The sequence below is a fragment of the Pristiophorus japonicus genome, chromosome 1 (genome assembly GCF_044704955.1).
Source record: "Pristiophorus japonicus isolate sPriJap1 chromosome 1, sPriJap1.hap1, whole genome shotgun sequence".
NCBI lineage: Eukaryota > Metazoa > Chordata > Chondrichthyes > Pristiophoridae > Pristiophorus > Pristiophorus japonicus.
Window position 1 is genome coordinate 395,914,481 of NC_091977.1, and position 17,996 is coordinate 395,932,476.

The following is a 17,996-nucleotide window of genomic DNA, read 5'->3' on the forward strand; positions in this document are numbered from 1 at the left end:
ACTTATGCCATAGCAAAAAACAACGAAAGATGCTAACTTTAATAATAACTCATTTTATTTTCTACTTGCAGTAGAACTTAGTTTAGTGATTTTACTATCTATTCACTTAGGTATGTCAGGTTTTTTTGTCATTTGGGGAGGGAGGACCTTACAGACTTATAAATCAACTGATCGGTAATAACGTATTTGCATGCTAATGTAGGGCTTGAGTGGTTTTTATAAATTAGATTGTGCTTCTTTGGGCTTCTTTTGTTGGGTGAAGTTGCCAGTCTCAAGTAACTTAACACTACAGTTTTGATCTTGATACCATGGTGTCTTGGGCATTGAACTGATGCCGATGTGTAATACAAACATGGCAAATATGCACTATTTGAAAATTCATGGCAGCAGTTAGACCATTTAGAAGAGATGGTCTCCCATCAGGTATTCTGCATATCAGCTGCAGTATAAACATAGCCCATGCATTACTGGCATCAAACTATGATGTTGTGAACATGCATGCTGGTGCACATACTATTGTGGATTTGTACTCAGCTGCATCAGCAGAAATCTTCAAGACTTGCAATCTAAAGGCTGGATTTGTTCTTACATTGCTCAATCATATCTCATGATGGCTGAACTACAAAAACCACTCCATCTGTGAAGATTGTCATTTAATTGGACCATCAGATACTTTAAACAGAGGGGGACTGGATAAATGTGGGTAGGGATAACTTGGGCTGGAAAAGTGAAATGGAGCAACGAAGCTGGCAAGAAATAATTTTAAAATATAAAGAAGTATGAAGCAACATTGCACATAAATTGCAGAGTGTCAACCTCAAATAAAATCAAACTCTGACATACCTTCATTAAATCCATCGTGCATGTCATTGTCACTTCCCCCTGAGGCTGGGAGCTTTAAACTGATTTTCTGTAGATCCTCCGGACCAATTTCAGTATTATTATACACCCACTGAATGGAGTCTTGCTGCGTCAGAAAAACAGAAATATTATGTGGGTATAATTCATTTTATCACTTTCATTCCACACTATATGATTGATTTACTGTTATAATAAGACAACACAACTTTAAGAGCAGAGACGTGGGTGGTGCTGCCCAGAGTGAAAATGAGGAAATCTGCATATTTTCTCTTTTATAATCTGCAGCGGTGTGGAAAATGTTCAGAATGAAGACATTTCAGTGTACATTCAGTTAGGCTTTTCTTTTATATTAAAAACAATTTTGTATGAACTTTTTAAAGTTAGTATCTTAGTTCATATCTTAGTTCATATACAACCTAAAGTATATTCCAACAACATTGAAAGAAGACGAATTTTAATCATGGTTTTTGGTGCAAAGGGTGACAAAAAGGCCAAAGTGCACTGTGAAGTACCTTGGGACATTTTCGATATTAAAGCTGTTATATAAAGGCAAGTTGCCGTTGTTGCTATTTTGTACAGACTGAAAGAGGGGTTTCAGAGCCGATCATGTTGATCAAGGTGTCCAAGATGCTGCATTCATACTTCAATCTGACCAGTTGTACACAAATTGCACATGATACTGCACATTGCAATTAAAGCCCAAAAGAAAAAGAAAATGTTATGCACACACACTTGACTAAGTGTAGCATCAAGAAACCCTAGTAAAACTGAAATCAATGAGGATCATCAGGAAAATCCTCCAGTGTTTGGAATAATGCCTGGCACAAAGGAAAATGGTTGTGGTTGTTAGAGACCAATCATCACAGCTCCAGGACATTGATGTATGGTTCCTCAAGGCAACTATCTTCAGCTACTTTATCATTGACTTTCCCTCCATTATAAGGTCAGTATTGGGGATATCTGCTGATGATTGCACAGTGTTCAGCTCCATTCATAATTTCTCAGATAATAAACAGACCGTGCCTACATGCAGCAAGACCTGGACAACATGCAGGCTTTGGCTGATAAGTGGCAAGTAACATTCATGCCACACAAGTGCCAGGCAATGGCCATCTCCAACAACAGACAGCCTAACTACCTGCCCTTGACATTCAATGGCATTACACTTGCAGAATCACCACCATCAACATCCTTGGCGTTACCATTGACCAGAAATTCAACTGGACCAGCCAAATAAATGTCATGGTTACTAGAGCAAGTCAGAGGCTAGGTATTCTGTGGTAAATGTGTCACCTCTTGACTCCCCAAAGTCTCTCCACCAGCTACAAGGCACAAGTCAAGAATGAGATGGAATACTCTCCACTTGCTTGGATTGGTACAGCTGCAACAGCAATCAAGAAGCTCGACATCATCCAGGACAAAGCAGTCCACTTCATCAGCTCCTTATCCACATGTCTATACATCCACCATCAGCATATTGGCTGCAATGTATACTATCTACAGGATGCACTGCAGCAACTCACCAAGGCTTCTTCGACAGAACCTCCCAATTCCGCAACCTCCATCACCTAGAAGGACAAGGACAGCAGGTGCATGGAAATACCATCGCCTCCAAGTTTTCCTCCAAGTCACACACCCTTCTGACTTGGAAATATATCACCATAAATTCATTGTTACTGGGTCAAAATATTGAAATTCTCTATCCAACGAGTATCTTTTCCATATGGACTTCAGCGATTCAAGAAGACCCACCACCAGGTTCTCAGGCCAACTAGGGATGGAAAATAAATGCTGGCCTTGCCAGCGGCGCCCACATCCGAGAATAAATAAAAAAAAGATAGAAATAGACTTTCCAGTAATTGAGGGGTCTGGAGCGAGGGGCCATAGATACCAGACTATATGTTAGTGGCTGAGTCAGAAACTATGTCAACATTCAAGATTAATTTGGATAGATGGATGAAGGAAAAGGGGGGGTGGGAGGGGGGGGTGGAAGAGATATGGGAACAGGATGGGTAAATATGATTACGATTATATTTTCTCAAGTGGAGGATTAACACCCACATGGACAGGTTGGGCTGAATGACATGTTTCTGAGATGCAAGCTGCGATTTCTCCTCCCTCGCCAGGTCTGATGCAATCGGGGTCAGTGGCAGGTCCCAACCTCGCTGCGGGCTCCAGCCTGCCCTGTAGAAATGGTTTTACGCTGATTGGTCATGTTTCCCAACCAATTGAAGGAAGCGGTTCTGATTACATCATTTGATGTCGTGTCATTAGTCGGTTTCCTTAAAGGGGCCATGTCCAAATTTACTTAGACAGTTGTTCTGTCAGTGTTCTACAACATTGAGCTGCTGCAAACACTGACAAGCACTGCACAAAGGAGGTTCTCTTCCCTTCCAATGGGCGGAAGAGACATCCCCAGGAGACAAACGCAGCCTGGTTGCACATTGTACAGGAGAATACAAGCAGGATGTCGTCAGGAGTAACTGGCTGCAGTGGCACAAGCCTTTCAATGATCTCAGTGGATCACGAAACATTACTGCAAAGCCACACTCAACCTCATCCTGCTGTGCCAGTCATCACATCCCCATCTCTTTGCCTTCCCTAACCTACTCCGACACATCCTTACTCACACCAACTTACCTTGCACCTCCACCCATCCCCTCTATCGACATTATCACTTCCCCATCTCTCTCACACTCACCCTCATCATAGTCCAATCATACTAACTAACAACACTCAAGGATAGGCACATGGATGTTTTAGCCAATGTTCATGTAAAGTTTCTGTTAATCTGCTTCAAACATTGAAATTTTTATTTTTAACACTGCCTTGGACAGATTTCAGTGCATCTTTGGAAGTGGTTTAGTGAGTTGTAGTGAATGGTGACACATAAGGGTGCCCCCACAATGGTGATTGTGTGAAAGGAATGGGTTGGACATTGCAGGGTGCTTTATGGAGCTGGTGTCGGGTGGTGCCAACCTGGTGCATCATGTGGTAGTCAGGTTGCACAACGTGAAGTGAAGTAAATGTGGCCATGGTGAAACTATCCCTGGCGTCCCGGACAGCATTGTGGTTGGGTGCTGATGCCCTATGTCCTGTGCAGCATCAGTTTATTGCGGAGAAGGTTGGTGTTGTTGTTAGTACTGCAGGTGTGGCTGGTGCTGCTGGTGTTGAGGCTGATTGTGGTGGGATTCTGAAGACCAAGGTGAGTTAGTTTCAAGGGCACCGATGCTGCTGGAATAGATGGCAAGTAAAGTTGAGATGACAGAAGCGATCTGTCAATGGTGAGAGAGGTTATTCTAAGGAGGTGATAGTGAATAGAGTTCACTGCAAACACTTCCAAAGTCCATATAGCTCAAAAGTCTCTTCCAAAGCCTAAAGGTTTCAGCTTCTGACATTGGAAAGTGAACAGCTGTGAAATAGTAGCTTTTATACCACTTCTGCAGCTGTCAACTAGCCAAATTGATGGAGAGTCACTGAGAACCCAACTCCACTTACCTGACATGAAACCCGAGGCATGGCAAACCCATCAAAAGGTTGGTAAAATTTTAAGTGCTGCTTTTAACCATCTTAACTACCATTTAAGCACCTTTTTAATTATGTAAATTACCTGTCCTGCCGCTTGCTGTTGGGTCTACGATCCAAACGCAGATATGACAGTTCAGAAACTCACATGTTTAGAGCGGGATCCCGACCCACTGTCAATCACGGCCATTTTGACATGGAACCCGCCTCCAAATCCACACTCGCAGGGCTGTGAAGATTCCGGCCATGCTGTGGAGTTTTAACTTGACAGCATGCATGCGATGTAACGGACGAGTTCACTGCCCGGAAGCCAGCCCGATTGACAGGCTGGCTTCCAGTCAGGCAGGGAACACTGACCAGGAGGCCGCAGGACAAGGTAGGTGCAGGGTGGGGCGGTGGGAGAGGGGATTCCAAGCCCGGGGGGGAGTCTTATTCCCGGGGAGAGTGGGGTGTGCGATCCCCGCGGGTCTGATCCCCAGGGGGAGGGGGGAGGGTCCAATCCTCGACCCCATATATGATACATGCCTATATGGCTCACAAAGACAAAAAACCTGGACACAATTCTCTTTTGTCCACAGTGTAAAGAGAACGGTTTCAAAAGGTATATATTAAAGTTAACAAAACCAGTATTCTTAGCAGACAATAAATGTTTTTTTTTAGAACATAAGAATTAGGAACAGGAGTAGGCCATCTAGCCCCTCGAGCCTGCTCCGCCAATGATCAAATATGTTTGCTGGAGATTAGTATTGTTGTATATTCTCTACGACATCACAAACAAACAGAGTTATAAGCTGGCTCTTAACACAGGACCTTATCAGGTGACCTGACCTTTTTATTATATACAGTATTAGTTGCATTATCACAGTAATCCTCCAGGTGGAGCTATTTATTGCACTATTCCCTCCTTAATGAAGAAGTAATTATAACAAACAATCTTCATACATAACTTGCATGATTATACATAACAAAAGATATGGACTTATTTTGCCTTATTTACAAATCAAACTTAACCACTTGTTTTCTGTTTCGAAGAGGATACCTTCGCTCTTGAACAGAACTTTCCAAACATGGTGTAGAACTTAGACACATTCTAGGCTGAGCCTGAGGAAAGTTTTCCTCCAAGTGCAACTCTTGATCTACATTTGAACTCTCTACAACTTCAGATTGTTTATCTGCCTGACTCGGACTCAGACTTAAATTCTGACTTTCTCTTGGACTTGTTTCTAGTACATTGGATGTAGGATATGCTACTGGTACTGTACTTGTAATAAGACTATCTGATGAGTCAGAAATAATTGAATCATTCCAACATTCAACTCCTTCCACATCTGTAGTTAAAAAATGATCAATCTGAACAAACCTAACCTGTCCACGATCAAACATCTTGACCAAATATGTGCGAGGACCACATATCTTCACCACTCTTCCTGTTAACCACTTTAACCATTTATGGTGATGGTTCTTCACTTTAACCTTCCAATTTAATTTCACACTTCCCTCTTACTCTACCTCTATCATGATTCTCTTTTTGTCTTAATTGTTTCTCTTCTACTGACTGTGCCAAGTTTGGCTATAACAATGAGAACCTAGTTCATGGCTGTCGTTTGAGAAACAACTCTGCTGGTGTTTTACTAGTAGTTGTATGAGGAGTATTACAATAATTAATCAAAAAATTAGCCAATTTGTGGTCCAATGACAACTGCCGTTTCTTTGGATTTGGATCCAACATTTGTTTGATGAAGGCACATTTTACAATTTGTACTGTGTGCTCTGCTGTACCACTTGAAACAAGGTGATATGGTGGAACCTTGGTGTGTTTCACACCATTTCTGCTCGTGAACTGTGCAAATTCTTCTGAACAAAATTGTGGTCCATTATCAGACACAATTTCTTCTGGGAGGCCATATGAAGAAAATAATCTTCGCAAAATGTCTAGTGTTTTACTTGTTGCTATTTTCCACATCGGAAACATCTCTACCCAATTTGAATGGCTATCAATCACAATGAACAACTGCTGTCCTTCTAGCTATGCAAAATCGATATGTCACCTTTGCCACACCCTGGGAGGCCATTCCCATGGCTGTAATGGTACTGATTGTGGTTTCTTGCTTACAGATTGACATGTTGTACACTGACTGACGATGAACTCTATATCTTTATGTAGACCTGGCCACCATAAGTAACTGCGTGCAAAACTCTTGGTCAAGCACATTCCCAGGAGCTGGTCATGGAGGTCTCCTAATAATTTGGACTTGAATTTATTTGGTATAATCAATCTAGCACCTCACATGATACAATCTTTATCCACGGACAATTCATTTCTATGAATGAAGAATGGATGAATTTCTTGCTCTGATACCTGGTTTGGACAGCCATTTGCTATGTAATCATATACCTTTGACATAACTGGGTCACGTTTGGTTGCTCTACCTACCAATCTCTTCAGCTGTGACTGGCAGTTCATCAATGTATGAAAAATAGAACACTTCTTAGCTATTGGGTGTAACTTGTGATGAGGAAAGAACCTGGATCAGCATTGATCAGCTGATCGTCTGTATTCAATATCATATGTATATGCTGACAAAATCAAAGCCAATCTCTGCATTCGGGTTGCAGCTAAGGTTGGAACTGGGGACTTTGGATGGAGGATTGCTGGCAGGGGCTTATCATTCGTAATGATGGTAAACTTGCAACCATACAAGTATTGGTGGAACTTCTTGACCCCAAAAGTTAATGCCAAAGCTTCCCTTTCGATTTGCGCATAATTACGCTCACTGGTACTGAGAGTGTGTGAAGCAAAAGCAATTGGTCTCTCCTCCCCATGATGGAGTACATGAGAGATCACTGCCCCAACTCCATATGGAGAGGCATCACATGCTAGCTTGATCTGCTTAGATACATCATAGTGAACTAACATGGTGCTCTCCACCAACTGGCTTTTACACTCCTTAAATGCTGCATCGCATTCTTCTGACCACTTCCAATGCACCTGTTTTTTCAACAGTTCATTCAATGGATGTAATACTGTAGCCAAATTTGGTAGGAACTTCCCATAATAGTTCAAAAGACCCAAAAATGATCGAAGTTCAGTAACATTCTTGCCGGTGGGTGCATTTCGAATTGCATCCAGCTTTCCCTTGGTTGGATGTAAACTATATTTGTCTATTCTGTAAGTATTCCATTGGGTTTTGAAATAACTCACACTTGTGAGCAGTCACTCATACTCTGTGCTTCTCAAGCCTGTTTGAGCATTTCTTTCAATATGTTATTATGGATTTGCCTGTTTGGTGCTGAAATGAGTATGTCATCTAAATAACATACTACCCCTTCAATACCTTGCAAAATCTGGTTCATCACCCCTTGGGGGGTGGAAAATACTCCAAATGGTAGCCTATTAAATTGATATAGGCCTAGATGAGTATTTATAGTCAAGCACGTCTTGGACTCCTCATCTTGTTCAAGTTGTAAGTAGGCACTTGTAAGATCCAACTTTGAGAAGATCTGATCACCTGTCAGCGTTGTGAACAAATCTTCAACATTTGGCAATGTATTGGGGAGATTACCCTCTAGAACTTGGTTTACGGTTACTTTATAGTCACCACACAAACTTACCTTACCATCTGACTTAGGTCCAACAACAATGGGTGTATCCCAATTACATCGATCTATCTTAGAGATAATGTTCTCAGTTGCTAGTCTTTTGAGTTCTTGCTCAACTCTCTCCTTGAGTGCATATGGTATGTGATGTGGCTTGCAGTAAACTGGTCTAGCATCCTTCTGTACCCTGACACTCACCTTGAAGCCTTGGATCGGACTGCCTGTTTCACAGAACACCTATGGATACTTCTTGATGCAAATCTCGTTTCAACACGAAAAATCTCATTCCAATCCAGCTTCAGTGATCCCAACCAATTTCTACCCAGTAAGGCAGGCTTGTCTCCTGCCACTACTAAAAGAGGCAAGCTCTGAAATTGATCCTTGTATTTCAGTGGTACGGTGACACGACCTACCACAGGAATTTGCTCTCCTGCATAGCCTCACAGCTCTACCTTGGATTTCTCCAATTGGAAATCATGCAATTTGTCAAGATATAATGATTCCGGTACTACGCTCACTGATGCACCAGTGTCGATTTCCATGGGTATCTTGGTTCCTGCAATGTCTACTTGGATGACGATACTTTTTGAATCGCTAATAGATACCCTCGTGCCCCTGATGACGTGTATCTCTTCATCTTGTTTCTTTTCTTCTATGCTATGTAGTCTCTGGGGATTTCTACATACTGCCTTGAAAGTTGGTTTACTCTTCAGTCGGCATTCCTTCGCAAGATGCCCAGCTTTCCTGCAGAAGAAACACTCTGCCTTCACATATGGACAACTCTGAGCAATGTCCCAGGCACCGATAGCATGACTTCAATGTATTGTTACCGTGGCCAGTTGCTGAGGACTTGGGGCCCAACTGACTTTTTCTTTTTATCTGCCAACTGGAAATTACTCCAAATTCTCGGGAATATTGGTCGGCCATATCCATTGACATAGCTGTCTGACAAGCTACATCAAAAGTCAAGTTAGGAGTTGTCAACAACTTTCTTTTTATCGCTTCATTTTCCATCCCACAAACAAAGTGGTCAGGCTATGATTGGTCCTGAAAGTTTCCGAAATGACAGTGAATGGACAGCTTTAATGCTACAATGTACTCACAGATACTCTGGTCAGGTAATTGATTTTGCACGCCAAAACAATAGCTTTCAGCAATTTCTAGGGGCTCAGGACTGTAGTGCTGTTCTAACTTGCTTAGAATCTCCATACGTGACGTGTCCTTTGACTTGATGGGAACAAGCACATTTTTCAGGGTTTCATACACCTCGGGGCCTGCTTCAGTCAGGAAATTAGCCCATTTTCCTTCCAACACCACCCGGTTACAGTTTTCATCATCGGGGACTTCGATGAAACTACTTGTGGTAAAAAAACATTTCTAGCCGCTCCACATACGCTCCGAAAGTCTCTCGGTAACGTTGAAATGCACCCAAGCGCCCTATTATTCCCATAGGTGCAGCCATCTGGACTCTTCAGTTCAGCCAAATGTAATTTACCTTGGATTTTTAGCTGTTCTGCAACATAAAGGACCTCTCTAGAGTCTCTCTGTTGTTTGGCTGGAATCATCCACCAACAGAAAAATTCAGCTAAGGTATCCAGGAATCCGATCCTACATCGCCAATATGGTATGTTCCTTACGTCATCACAATCACACAGACTTTACAAGATGGCTCTTAACACAGGAACTTATCATAAGAACATAAGAACATAAGAAATAGGAGCAGGAGTAGGTCATTTGGCCCCTCGAGCCTGCTCCAACATTCAATAAGATCATGGCTGATCTGATCCTGGTCTCAATTCCACTTCTCTGCCCGCTCCCCATAACCCTTGACTCCCTTATCATTCAAAAATCTGTCTATCTCCACCTTAAATGTATTCAATGACCCAGCCTCCACAGCTCTCTAGGGTAGAGAATTCCAAAGATTCACGACTCTCTGAGAGAAGAAATTCCTCCTCACTTCTGTTTTAAATGGGCGACCCCTTGTTCTGAAACTATACCCCCTAGTTCTAGATTCCCCCATGAGGGGAAACATCCTCTCTGCAACTACCCTGTTAAGCCACCTCAGTATCTTATATATTTCAATAAGATCACCTTTCATTCTTCTAAACTCCAAGGAGTATAGGCCCAACCTGCTCAATCTTTCTTCATATGACAACTCCTTCATCTCAGGAATCAACCACGTGAACCTTCTCTGAACTGCCTCCAAAGCAAGTATATCCCTCCTTAAATACGGAGACCAAAACTGTACGCAGTTCTCCAGGTGTGGTCTTACCAATGGCCTGTACAGTTGGAGCAGGACTTCCCTAATTTTATACTCCATCCCCCTTGCAATAAAGGCCAGCATTCCATTTGCGTTCCTGATTACTTGCTGGACCTGCATGCTAACTTTTTGTGTTTCATGCACAAGAACCCCCAGATCCCTCTGTACTGCAGCATTTCGTAATCTCTCCCCATTTAAATAATAATTTGCTTTTTTAGTTTTCCTACCAAAGTGGATAAACTCACATTTTCCCACATTATACTCCATCTACCAAATTTTTGCCCACTCACTGAGCCTATCTACATCTCTTTGTAGATTCTTTGAATCATCCTCACAACTTGCTTTCCCACCTATCTTTGTATCATCAGCAAATTTGGCTACATTACACTCCGTCCCTTCATCCAAGTCATTAATATAAATTGTAAATAGTTGAGGCCCCAGCACTGATCCCTGTGGCACACCTCTAGTTAGAGTTTGCCAGCTTGAAAATGACCCATTTATCCCGACTCTCTGTTTTCTGCTAGTTAGCCAATCCTCTATCCATGCTCATATATTACCCCCAACCCCGTGAACTTTTATCTTGTGCAGTAACCTTTTGTGTGGCACCTTATCGAATGCCTTCTGGAAATCCAAATATACAACATCAACTGGTTCTCCTGTATCCACTCTGCTCATAACATCCTCAAAGAACTCCAACAAATTTGTCAAACATGATTTCCCTTTTATAAAACCATGCTGATTCTGCTTGACTGCATTATCATTTTCTAAATGTCCTGCTATTGCTTCCTTAATAATGGACTCCAGCATTTTTCCAATGACAGATATTAGGCTAACTGGTCGATAGTTTCCTGCTTTCTGTCTCCCTCCTCTCTTAAATAGGGGCGTTACATTTGCGATTTTCCAGTCCAATGGGACCTCTCCAGAATCCAGGGAATTTTGGTAGATTACAACCAATGCATCCACTATCTCTGCAGCCACTTCTCTTAAGACCCTAGGATGTAAGCCATCAAGTCCAGGGGACTTGTCCACCTTTAGTCCCATTAGTTTGCCGAGTACTTTATCTCTAATGATAGTGATTGTTTTAAGTACCCCTCCCCTCTCCCCACCCACCCCCCTGCAATAGCTCCATGGTTATCAATTATTGGGATGTTTTTAGTGTCCTTTACCGTGAAGACCGATACAAAATATTTGTTCAAAGTCTCTGCCATTTCTGTTTCCCATTATTAATTCTCCAGTCCCATTCTCCAAGGGACCAACATTTACATTAGTTACTTGTTTCCTTTTTATATATATGTAGAAGCTCTTACTGTCTGTTTTTATATTTCTTGCTAGTTTACTCTCATATGCTGTTGTAAATGCAATAACTGTTAGGCTGAGTACTGTTTAACTCCAAGAGGTATGACCTTGGCTCTGTTTTATTAAGGCCCAAAGTGACTTAATATATAAAATGGCTGGCCTTTTATACTTGGGCTGCACGCAATGGCCTCCAACAGTGACGCCATAAAGTGGCTAGTGATCCCAAAAGTACATACATGACATATGCTATCTTCGCTGTCTTGTGACCTGACCTTTTTATTATATACAGCATTAGTTGCATTACCACAGTAGTCCACTAGTTGAAGCAATAGTCCACTATGTTATATATGTATACTTGTATTTACTCTGTACAGCCACCAGAGAGCTCATCCCCTGGAGTCCCAAGGGATCCCATAATCCCTTGGGAGCATAGGTATTTAAGGAGGCTTCACAGGTTGGAGAGGCACTCTAGATACCTGCAATAAAAAAATAAGGTCACACTTTACTTTGAGCTCACAGTTTTCAGTCTGACTCTTTCTCCATACACAACAACTGGCGACGAGATACAGATAGCGAACCCAAAGATACAGAGAACAGTGGGCATCCTGGAGAAATTCTCGGAGAGAGATGATTGGGAAACTTTTGTGGAGCAAGTCGACCAATACTTCGTGGCCAACGAGCTAGATGGGGAAGAGAGCACTGCCAAACGATGGGCGATCCTCCTCACCGTCTGTGGGGCATCAACATATCGCCTCATGAAGAATCTGCTTATTCCAGCAAAACCCAGAGAAATCGTATGACGATTTGTGCACACTGGTCCGAGAGCATTTGAACCCGAAGGAAAGCGTTCAGATGGCGAGGTACCGGTTCTACAACTACAAAAGGTCTGAAGGCCAGGAAGTGGCAAGTCGCCGAGCTAAGACGCCTTGCAGGACATTGCGAATTTGAAGGACATTTGGAGCACATGCTCAGAGACTTTTTCGTACTTGGCATTGGCCACGAAACCATACTTCGCAAACTTTTGACTGTAGAGACCACAACCTTGAATAAGGCCATAGCGATAGCCCAGGCGTTCATTGCCACCAGTGACAATACCAAGCAAATCACTCAGCACACAAGTGCTGCTACAAGTACTGTGAACAAAGTGATATTGTTTTCGAATCGTAACGTACAAGGCAGGTCACACATAACTGCAACTACACTTCTCCAGATGTCTCAGAGTCCACCATCAAGTGTGATGAATGCAAGGCCATTAACACCTTGTTGGCGCTGCGGGGGTGATCATCGTTTCCATTCATGCTGATTCAAAGAGTACGTTTGCAAGGGCTGTGGAACAATGGGACACCTCCAACGAGTGTGTAGGCGAGCTGCGAAGCCTGTTAAACCTGCAAACCACCATGTTGCAGAGAAGGACAGGTCCACGGAGGATCACGACGAACCAGAGCCTCAGATCAAGGAGGCAGAGATACATGGGGTGCACACATTCATCACGAATTGTCCCCCAAAAATGCTGAATATTGAACTAAATGGACTCCCGGTGTCAATGGAGCTGAACATGGGCGCGAGCCAGTCCAGCATGGTCAAAAAAGACTTTCAAAAGGTTGTGGTGCAACAAGGCCTCAAGGCCAGTCTTAACTCCAGTTCGCACGAGACTAAGAACTTACACAAAAGAATTGATTCCTGTCATCAGCAGTGCTACCGTATAGGTCTCCTACGATGGAGCGGTGCACAAGTTACCACTCTGGGTGGTACCGGGCGATGATCCCACGCTGCTCGGCAGGAGCTGGCTGGGAATGAAACACTGGAACTGGGACGACATCCGAGCACTATTGCCCGCTGACGACACTTCGTGTGCCCAGGTCTTAAACAAATTTCCTTCGCTGTTCAAACCAGGCATCAGGAAATTCCAAGGAGCAAAAGTGCAGATCCACCTAATTCCGGGGTCACGACCCATCCATCACAAGGCGAGCGAAGTACCGTACATGATGAGAGAAAGGGTAGAGATCGAGCTAGACCGGCTGCAAAGAGAGGGCATCATTTCCCCGATCGAGTTCAATGAGTGGGCCAGTCCTATCGTCCCAGTCCTTAAGGGAGACGGCACCATCAGAATCTGTGGCGATTACAAAGTAACTATCAATCGTTTCTCCCTGCAGGACCAATAGCCACTACCAAAGGCCGATGACCTCTTTGCAATGCTGGCGGGAGGAAAGACGTTCACGAAGCTGGATCTGACTTCAGCCTACATGACAGAGGAACTGGAGGAATCATCGAAGACCCTCACCTGCATCAACACGCACAACGGTCTTTTTGTTTATAACAGACGCCCATTTGGAATCCGATCAGCGGCGGCGATATTCCAGAGAAACATGGAAAGCTTACTGAGATTGGTCTCGCACACCGTGGTCTTCCAGGAAGACATCTTGGTCATAAGGTGGAACACAGTCGAGCATCTGCAGAACCTGGAGGAGATTCTTAGTCGACTCAACCCCATGGGGCTCAGGTTAAAACGCTCGAAGTGCGTTTTCCTGGTGCCTGAAGTGGAGTTCCTGGGAAGGAGGATTGCGGCGGACTGCATCAGGCCCACCAACACAAAGACGGAGGCAATTGAGAAGGCACCGAGGCCACAGAATGTGACGGACTCCTGAACTACTTCTGTAACTTCTTACCCGGTCTCAGCACACTGTTCGAACCACTGCATGTCTTACTACGAAAAGGGGACGAATGGGTTTGGGGCAAAAGCCAAGAAAATGCCTTTGTAAAAGTGAGAAAATTGTTATGCTCAAACAAATTGCTTGTGTTGTATAATCCATGTAAGCGTTTGGTACTAGCGTGTGATGCGTCGTCATATGGCGTTGGGTGTGTATTGCAACAAGCTAATGATTTCGGGAAACTGCAACCGGTTGCTTAAACTGCAACCGGTTGCTTATGCATCCAGGAGTCTGTCTAAGGCTGAGAGAGCCTACAGCATGATTGAGAAGAAGCGTTAGTGTGTGTCTATGGGGTAAAGAAAATGCTTCAATACCTGTTTGGGCTTAAATTCGAATTGGAAACTGACCATAAGCCACTTATATCCTTGTTCTCCGAGAGTAAAGGGATAAATACCAACGAGTCGGCCCACATCCAGAGATGGGAGTTCACGTTGTCAGCATACAACAACGCAATCCGCCACAGGCCAGGCACAGAAAACTGCGCCGATACTCTCAGTAGGCTGCCATTGCCCACCACGGGGGTGGAAATGGCGCAGCCCGCAGATCTAGCCATGGTTATGGAAGCATTTGAGAGTGAGCAATCACCCGTCACAGCTTGGCAGCGCAAAACCTGGACAAGCCAGGACCCCTTTTTATCTATAGTCAAAAACTGTGTTCTTCATGGGAGCTGGTCCAGTGTCCCAGAGGAAATGCAGGAAGAGATAAAGGCGTTCCAGCAGCGCAAAAATGAAATGTCTACACAGGCAGACTGCCTTCTGTGGGGCAATCGAGTAGTGGTCCCCAAGAAGGGCAGAGACACCTTCATCAATGACCTCCACAGTACCCACCCAGGCATCGTAATGATGAAAGCGATAGCCAGATCCCAAGTGTGGTGGCCCGATATCGATGCGGACTTAGAGTCCTGCGTTCACAGATGTAATACATGCTTGCATTTAAGCAATGTACCCAAGGACGCGCCACTAAGTTTATGGTCTTGGCCCTCCAAACCGTGGTCTAGGGTACACGTCGACTTTGCAGGCACTTTCTTGGGTAAAATATTCCCTGTGGTTGTAGATGCGTACTCCAAGTGGATTGAATGTGAGATAATGTCAGCTAGCACGTCCACTGCCACTACTGAAAGCCTGTGGGCCATATTTGCCATACATGGCCTACCCGATGTCCTGGTGAACGACAATGGGCCATGTTTTACCAGTACTGAGTTCAAAGAATTCATGACCCTCAACGGGATCAAACATGTCACATCTGCCCCGTTTAAACCAGCGTTCAAAGATCAGACAGAGAGAGCAGTGCAAACCATCAAGCAAGGCTTGAAGAGGGTAACTGAAGGCTCTTTGCACACTCGCCTATCCCAAGCCATGCTTAGCTACCGCACGAGACCCCACTCACTCACTGGGATCCAACCTGCTGAACTGCTCATGAAAAGAGCACGTAAGTCAAGGCTCTCGTTAGTTCACCCTGATCTACATGAACAGCAAGAGAGCAGGCAGCTTCAACAAAGTGCATACCATGATAGCGCAAATGTGTCAACCGAGATTGAAATCAATGATCCTGTATTTGTATTAAATTATGGACAAGGTCCCAAGTGGCTTCCCAGCACTGTCGTGGCCAAAGAGGGGAGCAGGATGTTTCGGGTCAAACTTTCAAATGGACTCATTCACCAGAAACACTTGGACCAAATCAAACTCAGATTCACGGACTATCCTGAGCAACCCTCTTTGGACCCTACCATTTTTTGATCCCCCAACATACACACCAGTGGCAACCGACACCATGGTTGACCACGAAGCAGAACCCATCATCCACAGCAGCCCAGCAGGGCCCAACACACCAGGCAGCCCAGCAAGGCCAGCTGCACAGCAGCCCAGCAAGGGCCCAACAAATGATTCAACAACACTGGCTTTCACACCGAGACGATCAACCAGGGCATGAAGGGCACCTGATTGACTCACATTGTTAATAGTTACACTATTGACTTGGCGGGGAGAGGGGGAGGGGGGGGGTGGGGCTGGCGGGAGTGTTGTTATATATGTAAACTTGTATTTACTCTGTACAGCCACCAGACGGCTCATGCCCTGGATCCCAGAATCCCTTGGGAGCACAGGTATTTAAGGAGGCTTCACAGGTTGGAGAGGCACTCTGGAGACCTGCAATAAAAGACTAAGGTCACACTTTTATTTGAGCTCTGACTCTTTCGCCATACACAACACACTAGATGGAGCTACATATTACAAGTATGAAGACAAAGAGTTAAGTGACTTACCTGTGAAGGGCGTTTGTATTTCCGACAAGCTGTGACATGTGCAATCACACTTGCATGGCTCTCTTTGCTCACATTGATCCCATTTACTTTGATGATGCACTGACCAGGATGCAGGCCGGCTACAGCTGCCACAGTTCCTACACAACATGAAAAGGGCATTTAAAAACGTGCAGTTCACAGCTGATGTTGGTATTTTTTTCTCAGACAAATGAAATAAAAAGAAATGGATATATTATGTCTTTTTTCTCGCTTTGGTACATCAGCACTGAATAATAATTGATTATTAATGCAATATTCCACAATTCGACTAGTCATACCAACAATAAATGGCAACAAGTAATGGAAAGTTACAGCTGGCAATTTACCAAGAGAGGTTAGTTGTAAATTGAAGCAGGATTTATGCTGAAACCAACGTAATTATTTCCTTACCCCAATTACTATGTTCCACCGCTGCAGTCCCTTATAAACACCTCACATTTGGTGATAAATATTGAGGTTGCAAAGTGTATGCAGAGAAGGCAGCAAGGATGATATTCAAAATTAACTCCGAGCTCAAGACTGAGGTTAGACAGATACGGTTTGTCATTTTGGGGAAATGTTGTCAATTGTGTAGGGGAGGATGAAAACCCCCTCATTTTACCCAGAAGGAAAAGGGCTGTGGGATCAGTCTGTGCTGTGAATTGAAACCGATGGAAGGAAAACTTTGGGACACAAATGAATGGAGACCCCCCCCCCCCAGTGTTTGGACTCATAGGAAAGGAATTTCATTTGGAACTATCTACCAGAAAGTTTGAAATCCTAAAGTGCACATGGAAGAAACTACGAACTTTAATCAAATTTGGGATTTTTTAAAAGGTGTATGTTGGGTCTGCAAGAAAAGGGGTGGGGTCAATATCAAAAGGGCCAGTTTGGATATTGGAACTAATCAAATTGTCTGGGAACTGTATACCCTCGAAACTTGCCCCTTGAAAACATTAGCATTTAAACAATGCCACATACATATTCCAACATCTTTTTCATCAGGCATAGAAATATCTGGCTCAGGCCAGACTAGCACAATGGCTACAGGAGGCCAATGCAATCAACACCCACTCAAACCTTGAGTAGGTTAAGATCAGTGGAAAAAAAAACCAATCTAAAACTGCTGCATTTTTCAAAATCAAAAAGTTCACCAATGAGAAGAATCGACTTCAGCAGGAGAGGCGGACTGGATAATCTGGCTGTAAAAAAGGGGTTTCTGACGTAGTGAAAAAGAAGTGATGATTTTCCCTGCCCTCGTCATCCAACAACCACAACCAGCAAGCCTCTCGACACTGAAGGAAAACCAGTGTCCGAAGACATCGAAGATAGAAGAAACAAACCACCAGACTGCGGAAGGCACAGTAGTGAGTATAACCTCTGGTCCCCAGAACTCCCAACTCAGTTAGGCCAAGAAAGGTGGGAGGTTGGGCATTGTACTGCTATACTTGTGTAAAGATTTTCGTTGGGT

The 17,996-nt window shown here is 43.8% G+C and overlaps 1 protein-coding gene across 1 annotated transcript in view; it reads right to left on the bottom strand.

Moving 5' to 3' along the window:
• prex2 (phosphatidylinositol-3,4,5-trisphosphate-dependent Rac exchange factor 2) overlaps positions 1–17,996 on the bottom strand; it is a 910,511-nt gene that overhangs the window by 452,572 nt on the left and 439,943 nt on the right. Inside the window, exons 20-21 of the mRNA XM_070891336.1 lie at positions 16,508–16,644; positions 844–967 (exon numbers count right to left, since the gene is read on the bottom strand). Coding sequence (XP_070747437.1) covers positions 844–967; positions 16,508–16,644 — 261 coding nt within the window. The remainder of the gene's footprint in view (positions 1–843; positions 968–16,507; positions 16,645–17,996) is intronic.